Genomic DNA, 20,163 nt, shown 5'->3' on the forward strand with positions numbered 1-20,163 from the left:
GATTTAGAAGCTATTTTCTGATACGGGTGACAAGTTGAATAGCTGGAAATTCCTGGTAAGATCTCAACTGGATGGTGATAAATTTTTGGTCTGGGCTTTCAGCCCACATCTTATTTACAGTTTACTGCTGTAGAACTGGAGTGGGGTGGGGGTGAGGAATACTTTCAAAATGAAAAAAACCAATGAAGTCTACAATCCTTCAACTTGAAAGTCTATTATTTGAGAAGTTTTCTCAGTCTTCTACAAAGGAAAAAAAGAGGAATATATATATAAAGAGACAAAGGGTGGGAATCATCTAATTAGTCCCACTAGGGGAAGCCCACAGAAAGCCTTCTGGTCGTGCAACCCCCATGTCCTCCAAATTGGGTATAGCAGATTACCAGGCTATAGCCAACCATCATGAAACTTTCCCCATCTAGTGCCCTCCAAATGGCTTGGATTACAACTCCCATCAATCCCAGTCAGCAAGGCCAATGTTCAGGGATGATAAGAGAGTTGTAGTCCAACAACCTCTGAATGATGCCATACTGGAGAAGGCTATGCTACAGCATGACAAAATAACCCAAGCTATCCTCACAATAAGCCGAACCCAAAGTAGCTGCAGGGAAAGGATGAAGATGGCATTTATCACCTCCCTGGTTCAGCCAGCTGCCTCCTCCCTGCTAGTTTTTATCAGCCAAGAGGGGCAAGGGTCCAGAGTGCAAGTGGCTGCCCTGACCAATCCAAGCACTTTGTCCACATTCTTGAGCCTTACTCATTTATCTGGAACATCACAGAAAAGCTTGTGGTTCTCTGGAGTGAGACAATGTGGCCACAGTCTCACTTCTGGGGGACCTTGCGCTTGAAAGGTCATGGTTAGTTCTGTGCTAACAGCTCTGTGAGCCTTTAGTCATTTGAATAAAAGTGCCATACAGTTGTATTTCCTTGTTATAAAGATATGTTTACTCTTGAAACCAACTGTATACAATTATTTTGAGGGGGGTGTCTCAGCACTATTGTATCATAATTCCAAAAAGCCAATAAAAGACCAGTTTTCAATAAAGCTGTTAGGTTATTGACTTGCTTCCTGAACTCGAACAGAATTACAAACATCTGACATATGAACCATGCCCCCGAACAAAAATAAGATGTTGCTAACCCTTCACATAATGATGCATTATACTTCATTGTGTGTGTGATTAAACAGTTCACACCTTTAAAGTCTTTTTCATGCACCTGATGAAACAGTCTGTTATCCATAAAATGTCATGACATAAAGATCCAGTTAAGGCCAGATGGAGTTGCAGTTCTTCCCCTGTGGTGTGATCTCCAGCTGCTTGAGAATGTCAGCAAATGAAATGACCCATGAGTAGGGCCAACTGCAAGGTTACTGTCTATCCTCAAAGAGAAAGGACAGTGATTGGGTTAGAGAAAATCATGCTTTCATGCTCACGTTGTGCTGTGGGATCACACCCTAGGAAAGCACCCTTGGTTCATCTATGAAGCATCTATGAAGGGTTTCATCTAAAGAGCCTCAGCCCTTCTGATCTTTTAATCTATCTCAGGTTGAAGTTAGGTATGTCGACAGAATCAAAATAAATGATTCCAATAAGGCAATAAGCAGCAAAACAGATTGGGGGGGGCACTGTGCATCTGGTGATACGATTGCTCCTTGTATCTTTTCTAAAGAGGCAGCAACCAACACAGCTTGCGCTTGACCTGTTAGGACTGTTTGATCTCAGGACACAGCTGCAGGTAATTAACTGGCCTGTGAGAGCTGATCGAATGAATGAGTGCACCCAGAGAGAAACCTGGAAGCTGCTCACATCTGAGCAGCAGGGTAATTAGTTACACAGTTAGGGATGCGCCCGAAGACCTTTAATGGGTCAGGCAAATCCTGCCACACTGCAGCAACTTTGTACATCCCTTGGCAATATTCCTCAAGGACACAGAGAACAAATGGATAACTTGGAGCCTACCAAGCCTTGATTTAGCGCCAGAGGAAGACAGAAGGACAGTGTACAGTCTGAGGATTCCAATGATGTGTTTGCTGCTCTTCAGCCTATTGCTCTACAAACTTGCCCTACTTTGGTTATAGATAGCTATCAGAAATTAATCAATACCATCTTAACAACTGGGAAGTTAAAGGACCATCAATGTTAGAAACTGAGATGTGAAAGCTATGAGTTAAATGGCACCTTAAGCCTAGGTTATGGGCACTGCAATGGAATGTCTAGGTGCGCTTTTCAAAATAACAAGAATGCAAAACTGGAAATGAATAAACTGCAGCTAAAATATTAGGTTCATTTTTCACATGGTTTAGTCCTTCCCCTGCCCACCCCGCTAATATTCTTAAGAAGGTCTCTTCTCTAGTCTTCAGAGAGTAGCTGGAAAAGGTCCTCCTTTCCTTCCACTCTGCAGTTTTAATCTGAAATCTTAGGCACAGCACTGCACCCAGAGCTCAGAAACTGCTCCTGCTAATGAAATTCCTTGCCACAAAATGTGCCTACAACAATGGGAGTTTCAAACACTGAGGACCATGTGGTTCACGGATTTTTAAAGGATTATTGAAGAAGTAGACCCAGCTGATCCTTGCAGTTTACAGAACACTATCAAATTGTGCCATATCAGGGTTATGTAACAGAGTAGAAAAGTAACAGCTCCATTCCTGAATAGTTTTAGAGTTATATACACCCCAATCAACAGCTTTAAAATCATAAGCTATAGTTATATTAAATGGCAGTCACATTTGCATGGCATTCTTATATATATATATGATTTTTAGCTTTCAATCTGTATATTTCTGAATCTAAAGCTACCATTTCCAATACTCAGGAACAAAAAAATGTGGGAAGCACTACAATATTGTCTGAAAGCACCTGGGGAAAATCCAGAAGGACAGACTAAACCACTATCTGATAGCACCCATAGAAAACATTATGGTGATCTAATATGTATGGGATAACCAGCCTCATATAACTAACATGCTTAAGTTTAATTAATGCACTAAAGAATTAATAGCACAGAGTGAACTGTCCTGCTGGGCTTAGCTCATGTTGGGAGGAAATGGTAATCAAGCCTATTGTTCAACCTCCAGCCTACCTGAGAAGCTCAGTGTGTAAAGAGGTTTGAACTGGTCGCTCCAGCTTAGACCTCATGGCTCTCACAAGCCATTCTTCAGTTCCTATACTAATAATTTAAGATCTTTCACCACATTGTAACTAAGACAAGTTTTACTGTGCTGCCTGTGCAACTTTTTCTGAATGATGTATGAAAAAGCACATGAATCTGACCTTTGGACAATTTGTAAGTAAACCATTTTAAACTTACCAAACAAGTGATCTTTTTGTAGGCTAGGTGAAGAGGGAAACATTGGGTCTTCTCTGAGTTAGTCTTAGTTGGATGTTTTCCATTAATAAACAATTTCTTCTTTAGTGTGAATTCAATTGTCTTTGATTGTCTTTAGTATGAATTCAATTGTCTTTGATTACACACACACTTTAAAAAAAAAAAACCCACCCAAGGTCAATATAATTGCAAACAGTCCCGTGAATATTGCAAATGAAACAAAATTTTTAGTGGACAAGCTTTCTTCTTGGTATTTGAACTTTTCCTTAAATAGCAGTGTAATATTATCTTAAAAGGATAAAAATCAGACTAGCCTCCTTTGGACAACCTCAATTGCAAAACTAATAGTTCTTGTTATCATTTCAGATAATTATATGCTTTCAAGTGTTCTGCTGCAGTCCCAGAACTGATACATCTGCCTTCCACAAACAGCAAGCATCAGGCTAACTGTATGTGCCATATTTTTGTGTCACATTTTCCCCCTTCATTTTTTCCATTTACAGAGCCAACATTTTTGTGTAGCCCCCAAACGATGAAAATCCATATATGGAAGTAGCCTTTCCAATAGCACAGAAAATGTTTTACGAGCAGTATTTATCTGTGTTCCCAATTTGCGGTACGGCATTCAGAGATGTTGGAATCATGTCACAATAACCAGAAAACTGGAGCGATGCAATGCATGCCATTCTCTTGAGCAGTCAATTGCAAAATCAGGGCATTCACTAAAGTGTTGAGGCATATGTTTCGGGCAATTTAAATGCACAGCAGTACAAAATGATGCCATTCCTGACCTTAATGGTCAGCACGATCACTAACGGTTTGTACGATGAATGGAAGGCACCTTTGCTTATGGATGGACCCCCTTTCATGAATGTAAAACTCCTACCATTTATGGAAACAAAAACTTTGTAACACAGGAAACTGCTTCCTACTATGATCCTGAGTCAGACGACTGGTCCATCTAGTGCAGTACTGCCTATGCTGACTGGCAGCGTGGGTCCAGGATTTCCAACAAGTGTGTCTCCTGGTCCTACCTGGAATCATCTGCATCCATGGCAGATGCTCTACTACACACCTGTGGCCCTCCCCACTAGAGCAAACCTATTGTTTTGGAATCGGTACATTTTCTAGTCCCTATCACATATTTCAATTGGAGTAGGCAATGTACAGGAACAATATGTAATCTGCATTTCCCCCTGCCTAGAGCAAATAAGAATATTTCAATTAGGAAATATTGCTCCTGCATCCCCCAGAAGCTCTTCCTCCCATAGCTGTGTTGCCTTTTTGGGAGGGGGGAATGACTTTAGGGGAAATTTGATCATAGATCGCCTGATGTTATGATGCAGTTCAAAACAAACTATTTGTCTTCAGATGCAAAAATGGGAAAATCTCAAGGAGCTGCAGTCTTTTATAGCAGGGAGGACCTTTGTTGACCCAAAGGCCATATTCCCTAGATTGCAACTTTCTGTGGGCATGGCCAGAGTGGACTCTTACTTTCGTACAGTAGGCTACAGTCCAGGCAATGTAAAAGGCAAATATTTCTACATCTTCCCCCCACACCCAACATACACACTCTCCATCTAGACAGGCAAGAGGCATTGCCCTAGTTCAAGGACACATTCCAGCCCCGCAAAAGCACTTGAAGGCGAGGATCAGGGTCAATGAAGGGTGTGGCCTAGAGAGAGAGGTGTTGCCAACTGAGGAAGTGGCATGGCTTGGGGAGAATTCCAGGGCTGCATTTGGCTACATGGACTGGTTCCCCACCTATGTGGACTGATTCCCCACCACCCTGTTTAACTGGAAAAGAGAGCACAACCTGAGCTCATGGCTGACTATTGCAGTTTCACAAAGCACTGCTCCATTCTACATCATAACTAAACGGATGAATTGCTTTGAGGTGTCAGTGGATGTGGCACAATATATCAACACATGAAAGTTGGTTTTTTTTTAATGAACAAACAGGAATTTGTCACTGAAAATCATAATCTTCTCCGCAATCAAGCTCATTCTGTCATTATTAATATTTGCTTATCTCTAGCCACTCTGCATTGGAATGCTAAACGTGTCAAAACTTTTTTGTTTATTGATCCTTCCAAATGGATAAAATCCCTCATGGAAGAAGTTCACGAAAAGGTGACCTTATGAATGAACGCCCCTCTGTTCAGAGCCACCTCATTTGCAAAAGCAAAGGGAGGACTACAAAACAGCATGGACTCAATATGCTGCAGATGGGTTATTTTCGAAAAGGGGCCAAAAGAGACCAAATGATTGACAAGGAACTTGGAAATAAAACCACTTGTGTTGCATTTTGAAAAGAAAGACACTGCTTGGTAGTTGCTGTGCAAATCTTCCAGAGGCAACGAAGTACTTATTAAAAGATCTTTGGAGAAAATGTAAGGTCATTCTCTCCCCATTTCTGACCTCAATATAAATATATGGATTGGGGACAGGGAATTCCTTGAGAGCATTTATTATTATATTTAGCATTTATATAGCACTTCAAAATGTCTCTTGAAAGCGTTTCACATCCACTACTTTGCTTCACAACTTCCTTGTAAAGCAGGTTAGCATTATCTTGCATATTCTGAAGATGGGGTGCCAAGGGTGTTATCGAACTGACACATCCCATTGCTGCAAGGATTTTTCCTTGTGGAGTGGAACTCCCCCCCAACTTTCCCTGTACCCTTCAAATCTGTACCAGGAAGCCTCAGATCAGATATGGGAATACATAGTGGAGGAAAAGGAAATCCTTAGGCAGGCAGGAGACTTACTTAGCACTACTTTGGATGCAACCCCAAGGCTAACAAGGCATGCGATTTATTTAAGGCTACCCAGTGTGTTCGTGGCAGAAGTGAAATTGACATTGGGGACTTTCTCTGATTCTTAGTTTAGTTCCTTGGCACTAAACCTGAGTCTGGACCTCGAAAGAAGACAAGGATCCAGTTGACAAGGGTCTGGGCTGCAAGTAGGGATTGATGAATGTGTCAACTTCAGTTTCTCTAAGTGTCTCGTTTTTCGAATCTTGTCCAAGTTTTCCACATCAGTTTGCATTTCTTGGCGTTGTTTTTTCATTTTTTGCTCATGAAAAATAGCTGGCACTTTGGTGCACACTGATCCTACTACACACATTTTTGCAATCAGTTTTGCCTAGCGAAACACATTTTACATGCTTTATTTCATCTTATGGCTAGAGAACGGCTTTTTAAAAATTGGAGAAGTGTGTGTGTGTGTGTGTGTGTGTGTATTCCATTAAGAATGGAGTGAAACAAGATACTACTATAGGAGTAGACGTAGTTTATGACATTGTTTGAGACCAAAAATCATCAAAGTGACAATGGTGTTGTTGAAGTTTTATAAACTCACTAATGAGTTTGCTGGAATCAAGTTACATTGGCACTCAAGTCCAATCAACTCTTTCCCCCCCTGAGAATAATTCACAGTGCAGGCCTTAACCTATAAAACAGTGAATTGGTTGCTTCAATATATCAAACAGACAACCCTTTTCCTATCTAGCATTGCTCTCTCTTTTAACATCTACCAAGCACATTCTCCTGACTGCACCATGCGTAAGCTGAAGCCTACTGATGAGAGAGGTGAGTCAAAGAGTTGCTACAGAACTTAAGCCTTTTTCAGCACCTTATTTTATTCATTTATTTCTTAAGAGTCATATATCACTTGATTGTTTAAAAACAACAAGCCTGAAAAACAAACAAACCTCAAAGTGGTTTACATATTCTTCAAACGCTACATGAATTTCTCACACCTGACTTGTACAGACTTGGTGGTGAGATTAAACAGTGTGGAGACATTTTAATCAGTTATCATTGGTGTTGGTTTTTTATGTTTTGATTAATGTTCTAGTCCATTCCCCACCCCGCGCGCCATAACACCACTCCCAAGTCCTCAGGGTAGATAGAGTACTAGTATTGCTGCCATGGTTCCTCCATTCAGCCAGGGGCAGCAGCACTACAACAGCACAATGGAAACCCAATTCAACCAAGGAAGGTGGAGGAGGAGAATCATATAAACTGAGCACACAATTTAACTTTTACAGAGATCTTCATGCCACTCCACCATCATCATGCTATTTCAACACAAAGGTTTCCTCCCTCTCTCAGAACACTAGAGCTCAAGGACCGCCAACGAAGCTCAGTGGCAAAGGATTCAGGACAGACAGACAGAAGAAAGTACTGCTTCATGCAACGCATGGTTAAAGTATGGAACTTGCTCCCACTGCAGGCAGTGGTGGCCACCAGCCTAGATGGTTTAAAAAGAGGATTAGACAAATCCATGGAGAATAAGGCTATTGATAGAGTACCAGTTAAACTACAGGATTTGCTCCCATGGGAGGCAGTGATGGTTACCAAATTGGATGGTTTTAGAGGGGGAATCAGAAAAAATTAAGGACAAAAAGGCGATAAATGGCTACCTATTAGCCATGATGCCTTATGGTCTGTCTCTATGGTCAAGGCAGTATGCTTCTGAATTCCAGAGGCTGGAAACTGCAGAGAGGAGAGCAGCTCAGATCCTGCTTCCATCAAGCATCTGGTTGGCTACTGTGAGACCAGGATGCTGGACTCGACAGACCACTGGCCTGATCTTATGTTTAGTGTTCTCAAGTTGAATAGATGGACTAAAGCCCCATCTAAATAAGCTGGCCTGCCTCACACTGGACAATACCTCTGTTCTTTTTTACGAAGAGAGACCTGACCCTTATCTGATAGCCGAGAATCTGTGGTGCTAATAAATTAAACAAAGATTAAATCTAGCTGCCTTATTCGTCTCTCAACACTACACAGGCTGCCACCTCACACTCTGAGTCATCGGCTTCCAAGGACAGGCGTACCAAACTCCACTAAGCCCAAGTGGGGCAGCAAATTCCCAGAACTCACTTCAATCTTTCCCAGCAGGATCAATGCCTATTAAGTGATGCTGATAAAAGCAAACACTGCCAGATGATTACAAGGCATTCACATATGTGCCAGTTTCAAAGCAATTATTTCCAAGCGCACAAGCACACACACACAAATAAAATTAAAATGTTTTCCTCTTTTTTCCTCTCCTGGCAGTCACATACCAGCTACAAGTTAAACATTCTATTACTTGAGTTAATCATTCAGAGGAACATTCAGAGGGAAATGACAGCATAACCTTGGTGGTAATCACAATCTCACATCCTACCTGCCTGCATAGGGGTCTTGGCTTACCTGTGCAATTATATACCTTCCTTGGGATTAATTTAAAGGATAGTATGCATGCACATATTTGTATGTGTGCTTTATTTACCCAAGGCTCTATAACGTGGAGCATGTATGTATGACTGTGTTACGCATTACAGCACAGCTCTTGAAAAGCAAATTCATGGCTGTCAATCCCATCTTAAAATGCGTGTGGCATTCAGCTAGTGTTTGCTAAACTCTCTACAGGGGCGAACATGCAGCCAGCAGAGTTACTGAACTGGAGCATTGTCACAGAGAATTGCAGCTGAACAAAGGAGACATTCATGCCATGCTCTTTAGTTGTAACGCAACATTAAAACTAGGATTGGGGGGGAAACGTGCACACAGAAATCAGTGCTTTTTAAGCAGCTGTGTTGCCCTTGTGCCCTTAAAGGAAGCCCTTACAAAAGGAAACACACACACAAAAACGGCTCAGTGTTCAAAGACAGAGAAAACAATTCACACTGACGGGCTCTCTCCACTCATGAAATTGTACAAGATTATACAGCTTCCAACTACACTCCATTAGATGGCATTTAGAACGAGATACAACTGACTATAATAGAGAGTTTGTGTAAACAAGAGCTTCCAACCTCCTCCTCTTTTGATGGAGAGAAATGGAGGAGATTTAATTTTCCCTTAGTATTCACTTTGCTGTGTGTGTTTAAACAAAGCCTCAAATGGCAAGGGATAGAGGAAGGAGAGCTCTTCTGTAGCACAGCTTCCTTCAGGGTCCCTTCCAACTCTACAGTTCCATGATTCTGTTTATTAAATATCTATATCGCCCTCCATCCGAGGATCACAGGATGGTTTACAATATAGAAACACAAAAGTACAAAGCATAGTAACTGACAAAAACAATGGGACTAGGATCAGCATAGCATTTGCAAGATCCAGCGACCTTTCACTTCCCCAACATGGGATAAAACCTATAACAGTCTTGGGGCTGGTATCGTTCTCTTCACTCCTGTTAAACGAATGGGAGGGTGGAAAGTGAAAAATGAGGAGGGGGAATGTGCCCCACCACCTTCTGGCCTAGCAATCAAAAGTCCAGCAGGGTGTAGCAAGGGTTTATTTCATATATTTACATTTATAAAAGACTATTAGCAGTGCTTTTTTTCAGAAAAAAATGTTTAGGGGTACTCTCATTTTGACTCAAGAAAATCACCATTTTATAGTTCAAATCGATAAAAATAAAAACAGTAAATGGACAAAAGTACAAAGATTCACAAAATGTTTAGGGGTATGCATACGCCTGTGTCCCCCCAGAAAACAAACACACTGACTATTAGTATAACATCTGGCTGACTAAGAACTTCCATCCCCACATGTCTCTACTTGAGAACACTTTTACTTATCATTAACTGTATTGTTTCCTATCCACAGCTCCTTCCTACTACTTAACACGGTACCAAGAACATGTAGAAATCCAAACCACTTTAAGAAGATGGGATCCCAGGAGCTTTACATGAATGAAATGAAAATGTTAATTCATATGGTACAAGGGTCCTGCGAATTTCACAAGGGGGAAAACTGTGAGACAGATATTCACATACAGACACTGTGTATGTGTGTGCGCACACATGCACACAGAAAGATAAACACACTAATCTATAAGAAACAGCTGGAAGAGGGGGAAATATCTCCTATTCTGTCCTCTTCCCTGCCTCTCTGATCTCAAATGTCCCCTCTTGAAAATAGAAAGGAGGCTATCTGTCTCCTGTTATACACCTTTGTGGGGCAGTAGTTAGAGTGGTGGACTGGGACCTAGAAAACCTGGGTTCAAACCCACATTTAGCCATTAAGCTTACCAAGTGGCCTTGGGTCAGCACCATCCCTGTTTAACCTACTGCACAGAGTTGTTGCAAGGATAAAATGGAGGGTGGAACCACTTGTGTGAGAGAGAGGGGGGAGGGGGGACAGAGTTGTAATGTGGGTGTCAGCTGTTATTGGAATTCAGTTTGTGTTCTCTTGGCACTGAATGTTTCTGCAGTGTAGGATACTCAGATCCCTGATGATAATAATAGCAGAAGAGAACAAAGAGATGGGTGGCTTATAAGATTAGGATGGAGAAGGCCACTCTGGCCACGGTGTTGGAAGAAAGACACCGAAAATCTGTTGTGTCTGTGTAGAGTAGCAACACCGGGTGAAATAGGAGAAGGGATAGTTAAGGCACAGTAGCAGAGATTCCTTACATGAAGAGGCTGGGTGCTTAAAATTAGATGCACCATAATGCTGCCTACTAGGAAACCAGGTAAATAATAATTGTCCAGACACAACATGTCTGGGTATTGAGGAGCAAGGGAGCATCTTCCCAAAGCCAGCTCTCAGGCTGGGTGTGTGTTATGCCTCTAAAGTGCACTTTTCCCATTTCTCCTTTTCCTCCTCAAAAGAGAAATGCAACATGTTTCAAGATACTGCCTTGCAGTTTTTCCACTTTGATGAAAGTCACAGTATAACCCCCTTTAGGAATTAGCAATCCTTCAAGCAGAAAGCAATTGTATTAAGGGTTTACCTGGTATTCATTGGGCCAAAAGGTGCTGACGGCCAGTTCTGCCCGTAGCCAGTCTTTGCCTGTGGAGCCGGTCACATTCCAAATGGGATTTGCCAGGGGGCCCTTGTTTACCCTAACCAATATGTTCAGAGTTCCAGGGCTCACCCCTTTCTTGCTGTACAAAAGGTAGCTGAAATCAACACAGTGTGTGTCATTCTCTTTCATAGTAGGAAGCTGAAGTCGAGCCTTCTCTCCATGGCTGTGGTGTGAAGAATCCACTATCATGTACGACCCTGAGAAGAGGAGGAAGAAAAGAGGTAATGAAGTCCAGACATTCAGGAAAAGGAAGTGGTTCCTGCCTTCACAATGTTTGTGCACTTTTTGTTCATGCGCCATGATCTCTTGGCACAATTTACTACAAGTGGCTTCTATACAGGCACCCCTAATGTTCACAAGGCCTTGCATTTGGGGTAATTAGGAGGAGGTGTCAAGGAAAAAAGGAGGTCATGGGCTTTGGTGGATAAAGAATTTAGGATTCTTCCTCCACAGAGACTGATCAGATGCCATCAGCATCTGATAGCTGGAGTTCTCAAATTTACATCAGTGCATTTATATAGAAGCTTATATTGGTGATTTTATAATGGGATAAAGGGGCTCATGAAAAATCTCTTTTACCATTTGGGTAAGACTTCCCAAGGTCCATAGGAGCAAAGGACTAGTTCAGTGACAGCACAGAAGTTCCCAGATTCAATCCTCAGGACTTCCTGGTAGGGCTGGAAGGGGCCCTTGTCTAAAGCCCTGTCTAAACCCCAACCAGCATGGCTAATGGTCAGATGTTCAACTATGCTGACATCGGCAGGCCTGTGAGTAAGTAACAGTTAGCCATATTTGTCTTACTGGAGGAACTGGCCCTTCTTCATAAGCATGATGCCAAAAGAAATACAGCAAAGCTCAGTGTTTGGCTGTTTTGGCTTTTAAGAAAATGGTTTATAATAGATTACTGACACTTACACCTTTGAAACCATTTATCTACATTTATATGCAATGAGGCTATTCTGCATGCCAACTAGCTTTCTAGAGATCTTTATTAACTACTCTTGAAAATGCACTTGAGGTAATGCAGGATAGATTGCTGAAAGGTTATTGCTCAATGAAAATAAAAAATAGGTCAGTATGTGACAGAAAAATCAACATTTATTTTGTTTGTGTACAAACCTTTTAATTGCCTTTCCAAGCAATTCAGCATTGCTAAAGTTAGTGTCTAATAACACAGACAGTAATGCTTTGCAGATTCAAAAACACCTCTAAAAAGTTATTACTGACATGCAATTATATTTTACTTGTGCATCTATTGAAACAAAAAAATATTTTTTGTAAAGAAAAAGCAGCTAAAGTTCAAGAATCCAGTTTACATTTACATTTGATTAACTAGACAGTAACCACTGAAATGATGCGTGTGGTTTTTTTAAAAAAAATGGGAAGACTACACTGGCTGCTAGCCAACTTATTTTTTTCAGTTTGCTTCTTAAATCTGGGAATAAACTGACACAAGTATATTTGCATTTATAATTATTGGCAGTTACGATCAGTGATGGATCAGAGAACTTTATTAGGAGTGTCTGGCATAATTTCTACAAGGTACATAGCACACGGACTATAATATTTTATGGACTCAGTAGTTGCATGGACATTGCTGTCCTCAAATGATTATATTGTTGAGCAGAAAGAGGACAGCAGAGTGACTCACATATGTTCAATGGGTCACACATTTCAGCCCAATCCCCACAAACCTGTTCATTGGGAAGTGCCTGAACTCAGAGACCCTGCAATTATTTATCATAGGTATCCTTCACCTAGGGTACTGAATCTATTAGATGGGAGATTCATTGTGCAGATTTAGAAGGGAGGTTCATTATGCAGATTTCGGAGAGCTCGCATGTTCAGGTGCACTTACACTGCAGGTGCACCTGAATTCAAATGCTCCAGCATTTCACTGATGTATAGCTCAAAGGGCTTAGTACATGGGGTCAATATTTGTTTTAATTGTATTGTATGCGGTTATTCTATTTAATTCTATTGCTAATAGCCCTGAAATCTTTATATTAAGGGTGCTATATAAATACTTTTAATAATAACACTTTTTAAAAAACAATTTCACCTTTATTCAATGAATCTATCAATTTGCTATTTTTTGGATCAGTTGACAGCCCAGGGAAGGGCCAGTGTTCCATGGTATGTTACATGAGTTGCATGCAAAAAGTCAATCCCTGACTCAAACAGCTCAGTTGGCTAGAACATGGTGCTGATAATGCCAAGGTTGTTGGTTTTGTCCCTGGACAGCTACATATTCCTGCATTGCAGGGGGTTGGACTAGATAATCCTCAGGGTCCCTTCCATCTCAATGATTCTATTATTTCCAGGTAGGGAGGGGAAAGACTTCATTCTGAGACCATGGAGAGCTGAGACCAGTCAGTATGGACCAAGACTGACCTTTGGTCTGGCTCAGTATAAGGCAACTTTTTAGGTTCTTTCCCCTAAATTTCCCAGTCAGTGCTACAGCTATGATCTTTCATAGGAAAAGCAGATCTGGCCACTGTCACCCATGCTCTGACTGGGTTAACTTAATGTATGTGAGGCTGCCTGTGGAAATTTCAGCTTGTGGGAAATGTGACAACCAGATCAACATCCGATATAGTTATATTTTTGATGGGGTGAAAATGCTATAGGACTGAAGTGGTACCTCAGGTTACAAACACTTCGGGTTACAGACTCCACTAACCCAGAAGTAGTACCTCGGGTTAAGAATTTTACCTCAGGATGAGAACAGAAATCACGCGGCGGCAGCGGGAGGCCCTATTAGCTAAAGTGGTACCTGAGGTTAAGAATGGTTTCAGGTTAAGAACAGAGCTCCGGAACGAATTAAGTTCGTAACCAGAGGTACCACTGTAATAGCAGTATTCTGCTGCCATGTGCAAAGGCTTCCAGCAAGTTCCTGGTTGCTGTTTTTTTAACTACAAAACCCTGAATAGTTTGGAACCGCCTCCTCCCGTATGATCCTATTCATCTGCTGTGTTGAATATTGGAAGTTCTGCTATGCGTTCCACCATTTCAGAAGCAGAGTTGGCTGGAACCTCGGCAATTACAGCACCCAGTTTATGGAGCTCCATTCCTAGAGAGGTGAAATTGGCACCATATCTTTTAAGTTTCAGATAAACAATGACTTCTTTATGCCACCAAGCTCTCAAGGGAAAAATTGGCTGATAAGAAAAATGAAACAGGTAAGCTGCTCTTTCAGAATCTTCTGCCCCATCCCTACCCTGAATGTATTTGCATCTCATCCAGACTTCAAAACTGGAAGTGAGCCCAAAAAGAGATTCAGGAATGTATTTGCATTGGACCACACCTTTGCCCAGATAGCATCTACCTTGGCCCTAAGGCAAGCAACAAGACCAAAGCAGGCAAGCAGCCCAGAATGTACAGAAGAACACGCTCTAATTAGTCCAAAAGGAATTCTTAAAGGTGGGCCAGGGCTCCTATTTGTGACTATTGTAGCATAATTCTTCCTGCCAATATAAAGAAATTGGTATATTAAAAAGGATTTCTACTAAAAACATTGCAACGGTAAAATTGAATATCTTTTAAAAAGTTATAAAAATGGTTATACAGTCATACCTCGGGTTGAAGTTGCTTCAGGTTGAGCGCTTTCGGGTTGCACTCTGCGGCGACCTGGAAGTAACGGAACATGTTACTTCCGGGTTTCACCGCTCGCGCATGCGCAGTCAAAATGACATCATGCGCATGCGCTGAAGTGGCAAATCGCAACTCGCAGACGCGGGTTGCGTTCGCTTCAGGATGCGAACGGGGCTCCAGAACAGATCCCATTCGTATCCAGAGGTACTACTGTAGCATCAAAGATTGTGCTTTGTTCATTTCTCTCTATTCTGGCTTCCTTAAAATACCAAACCAAAACAAAACAAAACACCTCACCCGCTTACAAAACTAAATTACCGTAAATTTCGCTCCATAACACGCAGATTTTTCCTCCTAGAAAGTGAGGGGAAATGTCTGTGCGTGTTATGGAGCGAATGCCTACAGATGGCGGGGGAATCTGCTGCAGTCCTGAGCAGTCCGTGGCTCGCTTTGAAACAGCTAGCGGAGCCGGGGAGGAGGGAGAGAAGCAGAGCGGGAGTTGGCTGCTTTAAAACAACCCCTGCTCTCTGTCCCTGCCTGCAGTTTTCTGATGTCCAATTTTGGATTAGCCACTGTAGGGGCTGTGTGTGTGTGTGTGTGTGTGTGTGTGTGTGTGTGTGTGTGCTTGAGCTATCCTTCTCCTCCTCCTGCTTCCCCTTCACTCTCCCTGCGCCCCTGCGACTTTAGAATCGACACGCTGTGTGTCTGTGTGTGAGGGCTCCTTCTCCTCTTGCTTCCCTTTCACTCTCCCTGCGACGTTAGAATCCACACTCTGTGTGTCTGTGTGTGTGTGAGGGCTCCTTCTCCTCTTGCTTCCCCTTCACTCTCCCTGCGACTTTAGAATCCACACTCTGTGTGTCTGTGTGTGTGTGAGGGCTCCTTCTCCTCTTGCTTCCCCTTCACTCTCCCTGCGACGTTAGAATCCACACTCTGTGTGTGTGTGAGGGCTCCTTCTCCTCTTGCTTCCCCTTCACTCTCCCTGCGACTTTAGAATTGACACTCTGTGTCTCTCTGTGTGTGTGAGGGCTCCTTCTCCTCTTGCTTCCCGTTCACTCTCCCTGCGACTTTAGAATTGACACTCTGTGTCTCTCTCTGTGTGTGAGGGCTCCTTCTCCTCTTGCTTCCCATTCACTCTCCCTGCGACTTTAGAATCCACACTCTGTGTGTCTCTCTGTGTGTGATTTGCTTCCCATTCACTCTCCCTGCGACTTTAGAATCCACACTGTGTGTCTCTCTGTGTGTGAGGGCTCCTTTTCCTCTTGCTTCCCATTCACTCTCCCAGCGCCCCTGCGACTTTAGAATTGACACTCTGTGTGTCTGTGTGTGTGTGAGGGATCGTTCTCCTTCTCTTGCTTCCCATTCACTCCCCCAGCGCCCCTGCGACTTCCAGCGCCCTGCAACTTTAGGGCCAGTTCTCTCTCTCTCTCTGTGTGTGTGTGTGTGTGTGTTTTGACCTCACTGTGCTTGTTGGGGGAGAGTGTTGGTCGCACTTTTTCTTGATTTGTCTCAGAGTGGTTACTATCGTGGTTTCCTTGCTGGGGAGGAGGGAGAGACGCAGAGCCTGCTTGTTCTAAAGGAGCAAAGCCGGAGAGGAGCCTCTCCTGCATTATTAGCAGCATCCTTCTCCACCCCCCCCCCCACGTGTGCTCCTTGTCCCTTGAGTGCTTTTCCTTCCCTCCCCACTTAAAACGTGGTTACAAAGCACGGATCCACATGGATCCTCAGGATTTTTGCACTGGGTCACCCCAAATTCACCATCAGATCACATAGCATGTCCATGGCTACAGCCTGCACAAAAAACACACACGCACCCACTGTTTCATGGGGCCGCAATGGCGCAAAAACGTGGTTACAAAGCATGGACCCACATGGATCCTCAGGATTTTTGCATTGGGCTACCCCAAACTCACCGTCAGATCACATGTCTGTGGCCACAGCATGAACCACAAAAATCATACATCCACTGTTTTGTTTAGAATATTTTTTTCTTGTTTTCCTCCTCTAAAAACTACGTGCGTGTTATGGCCAGGTGCGTGTTATAGAGCGAAAAATACGGTAGTAGGAAAAACAATCCTACCACCTGCATGTTAGTATTATTATGCCCTTCAAAAATAAAATCACTGCACCAAAAGGACTGCCCTTTTAAGTTTTGTTTGATAGCACTGTGTTAGCCCCAAACAACTAGTCGTACCTTGGAGTTGAACGCCTTTGTGAGTGTTCGCCCAGAAGTGAGTGTTCCAGTTTGCAAACGTTTTTCGGAAGCCGAACGTCCAATGCGACTTTCATGGCCTCCGACTGGCTGCAGGAGCTGCAGCCAATTGGAAGCCGCGCCTTGGTTTTTGAACCATTTTGGGAGTCAAATGAGAACCAAGGTATGACTGTATTTTGAATGCTTTTCTTAGCTATGAATCACAGCTACCAGGGCAAGAAATGCCCACTATATAGTTGATAAGAAAGAGAAGTGACAGTCACATTTGTGCATCACAACCATGGCTTACTGTGAACAATCAATAGGCTAGTGCATGTTGCTGAATCACTCCCATTTCACTGCTTCCTACGTTGAGCTGGGAGCAACAAACCACCAAACTTAGCTAAGCATGACTTGTGACGCAGCACTTGTGGTTTGTCTATCTCCAAGCAAACCCTGATGCTAAGCCCAGGTTTGTTCACAACTCAGGCCTCGAAAGCTGACATCAGCAGCCGATGTTGACATAAACCTGGAGACTACCCCTGCAGGTTAATTCTCTGATTTCTCATACATCATTGTACAAAGATAAAAGCTCTATTGATTATTCTGGCCACTTTTCCCTCTGGCCAGTGGCACAGTGTCGAAGGGGGTCATAGGGGTAGTGGCCCCAGGAGCAAAATTGTTAGGGGTGCAAAATTTCAACACCCAGTGTTGCCGCAATACAGCTGTACTGGCATAAGTGGTCCCTTAGGCTGAAAAAGGTCCCCATCCCTGCTGTAGGTGGTGCTATAGATTGCAGGAGCCACTTCAAAGGAAGCAAAACCATAGCAATTAGTTCAGCAAAATCCTTCCACTCTCTTAGAAAGCCGGAAGGGCTGGTGTCACACATTGCATGGTTGATCACCTCCTTCCAAGTGGCCTTGCTATCTGCTTTGCCAAGAGAAGAGAAGAGAAGAGAAGAGAAAGGAGAAAAATGAAGTGGATACATCTATAGGGAAGCTTTTTACGGTTTTATGTTGTTTTTATATGCTAGAAGAGTGGCTGGGGCAATCCTTTCAGATGGGTGGGGTACAAAATAATAATAATAAGCTGGCCCACTTCTACAATCCCAGGGTTGGGTGAGGCAGGGAAGGGGTGCGGGGTGTGTGTGTGTGCGCGCACAACCTTAACAACCCAAATAAGTTTGAGAATAGCAGCTTTATTATGTTCAGCCAGAGCCCTAAAGATGGCAGTTAGCAAGCTGATATAATGAAAGAGAGAGAAAAGATTGCATCAACAACTCTCAACAAAGGCCTAACCAGGCTATATTCTTCAGCAATCTCAGACATGCCCATTATTTTGTGAAATATAAATTAATAAATAGAACCAGAGGTGCAGAGGCCCAACGGAACAGTTACACTGTAGAGTTTGGGTTATTATACAGCTTTGCCTGGCAGGGGGAAAAATAAGTACCTTGAGATGCTAAAAAGAATGAAACTTTCTCACAGCTAATAAAACACATTTATTTCTCTCCGTATACTTGGTAGCTATTACATCCTTCAGTTGTGAATTCATAAAGAAACCTGAGTGAAATAAAAGTAATGCAGTTACATGGAAAATGTATGCTTTATTTTGGAAGCATTCCCCATCATGTTGAACACTGAGTTTGGAACAATGAGCAGATACTTATTTACAATGTGTTGAATCCTGGTTCCTGCATCTAGTGTGTCACTAGCTATCAACTGGCAAGCAAAAACAAAATTCCAACCTCCTAGTCTTGGCAGATGCAAAGGGGACAGAGATTGCCATTGCAGTTGCAAAACTGCTATGTCCTCTCGTTGGAGGTGCAAAATCAGACAGTGATGCAGGACCAAACCCAGATGCCTCTTACCCTCTGCAGCTGTGAAGAGGGGAGCAGGGATAGTTGCTGTGCTGCTTACATGCCCAGACGGGGTTCCTCCTTGACCTCACAGGAAGGCACAGTGCAAGGCCAGAGAAAAGGGGAGAAAAATTGTCTTAGCAATCACAAGTTTTGCCTTGGCTATCAAGGCCAGCCAACCGATAGCTGTGGACCCTGGGTGACAACAATGATTTTGTTGAACCTTGAGTGCATTCAGTCTTGGGGATTATGGCATCAGGGTTCCTGATTACAGTGGTACCTCTGGTTAAGTACTTAATTCGTTCTGGAGGTCTGTTCTTAACCTGAAACTGTTCTTAACCTGAAGCACCACTTTAGCTAATGGGGCCTTCTGCTGCCACTGCGCCGCCAGAGCACAATTTCTGTTCTTATCCTGAAGCAAAGTTCTTAAGCCGAGGTAATATTTCTGGGTTAGCAGAGTCTGTAACCTGAAGCGTATGTAACCTGAAGCGTATGTAACCCGAGGTACCACTGTATAATGCCAGGACTTGGTTTCTATCATTCATTTTACACTGTAGAACCTGTTGTGTTATACAACTGTGGCTTTACCACCTTGTCACACTAAATTTAAATGGAAGGAAAGAACCATGTTTGCCACCTTGAGTTCTTTAAAGGAAATGTGGGATATAAATAAAATAGATTAAAGCCAAAATCACATATAATTAAAACACATTAGTTTCAATGGTGGGTGGGATTGCCAAAGTCACTTTTCCTGGAATCTGCCCCCTTTGTAATTTTTATTTTTGCCACATGCATAAAGCTGAATGTGCACAAGTTAACTACAGTGGTACCTCAGTTTAAGAACAGCCCTGTTTACAAACTATTCAGTTTACGAACTCCACAAAACCGGAAGTAGTGTCCCGGTTTGTGAACTTTACCTTGGTCTAAGAATGGAAGTCGAATGGTAGAAGGGCACGGACAGTGGGAGGCCTCATTAGGGAAAGCATGCCTCAGTTTAAGAATGGCTTCAGTTTAAGAACGGACTTCCGGAATGGATTAAGTTCATAAACTAACACTGTACACTTAAGTTGTGGGCTTACTGTGATAATAAAATCACAAGGAAGAAATCAACAAGACATGCAGGCATGAACAAGTTAATGAATGGACTAGCAGGACTAACCATCAATTCATAAACTTTTGGGAAATAGCTAGTGTAAACAGAATTTGAAGCCAAAATTACGCTCGATGAGAAAATGGCAAACACATTCAGGTTTGTATGACTGTACTGAAATGAGATCATACCAACAATTGGTCTAGTCCCGTAACCTGACTGACATAACCTGCACCATAAACTAATGAAGCACTAATGAAGCTTGCAAACTGGCATGTGAAGCTTCCATTTTGACAT

The 20,163-nt window shown here is 42.6% G+C and overlaps 1 protein-coding gene across 15 annotated transcripts in view; it reads right to left on the minus strand.

Annotated features, from left to right (window-relative positions):
* PTPRK (protein tyrosine phosphatase receptor type K) overlaps positions 1 to 20,163 on the minus strand; it is a 333,584-nt gene that overhangs the window by 199,294 nt on the left and 114,127 nt on the right. For all 15 annotated transcript variants that reach the window (XM_080999488.1, XM_080999496.1, XM_080999492.1 and 12 more), the window contains exon 3: positions 11,062 to 11,333. In XM_080999488.1, coding sequence (XP_080855614.1) covers positions 11,062 to 11,333 — 272 coding nt within the window. The remainder of the gene's footprint in view (positions 1 to 11,061; positions 11,334 to 20,163) is intronic.

Source organism: Podarcis pityusensis (assembly GCF_964106645.2).
Source record: "Podarcis pityusensis genome assembly, chromosome: 3".
Classification (NCBI taxonomy): Eukaryota; Metazoa; Chordata; class Lepidosauria; order Squamata; family Lacertidae; genus Podarcis; species Podarcis pityusensis.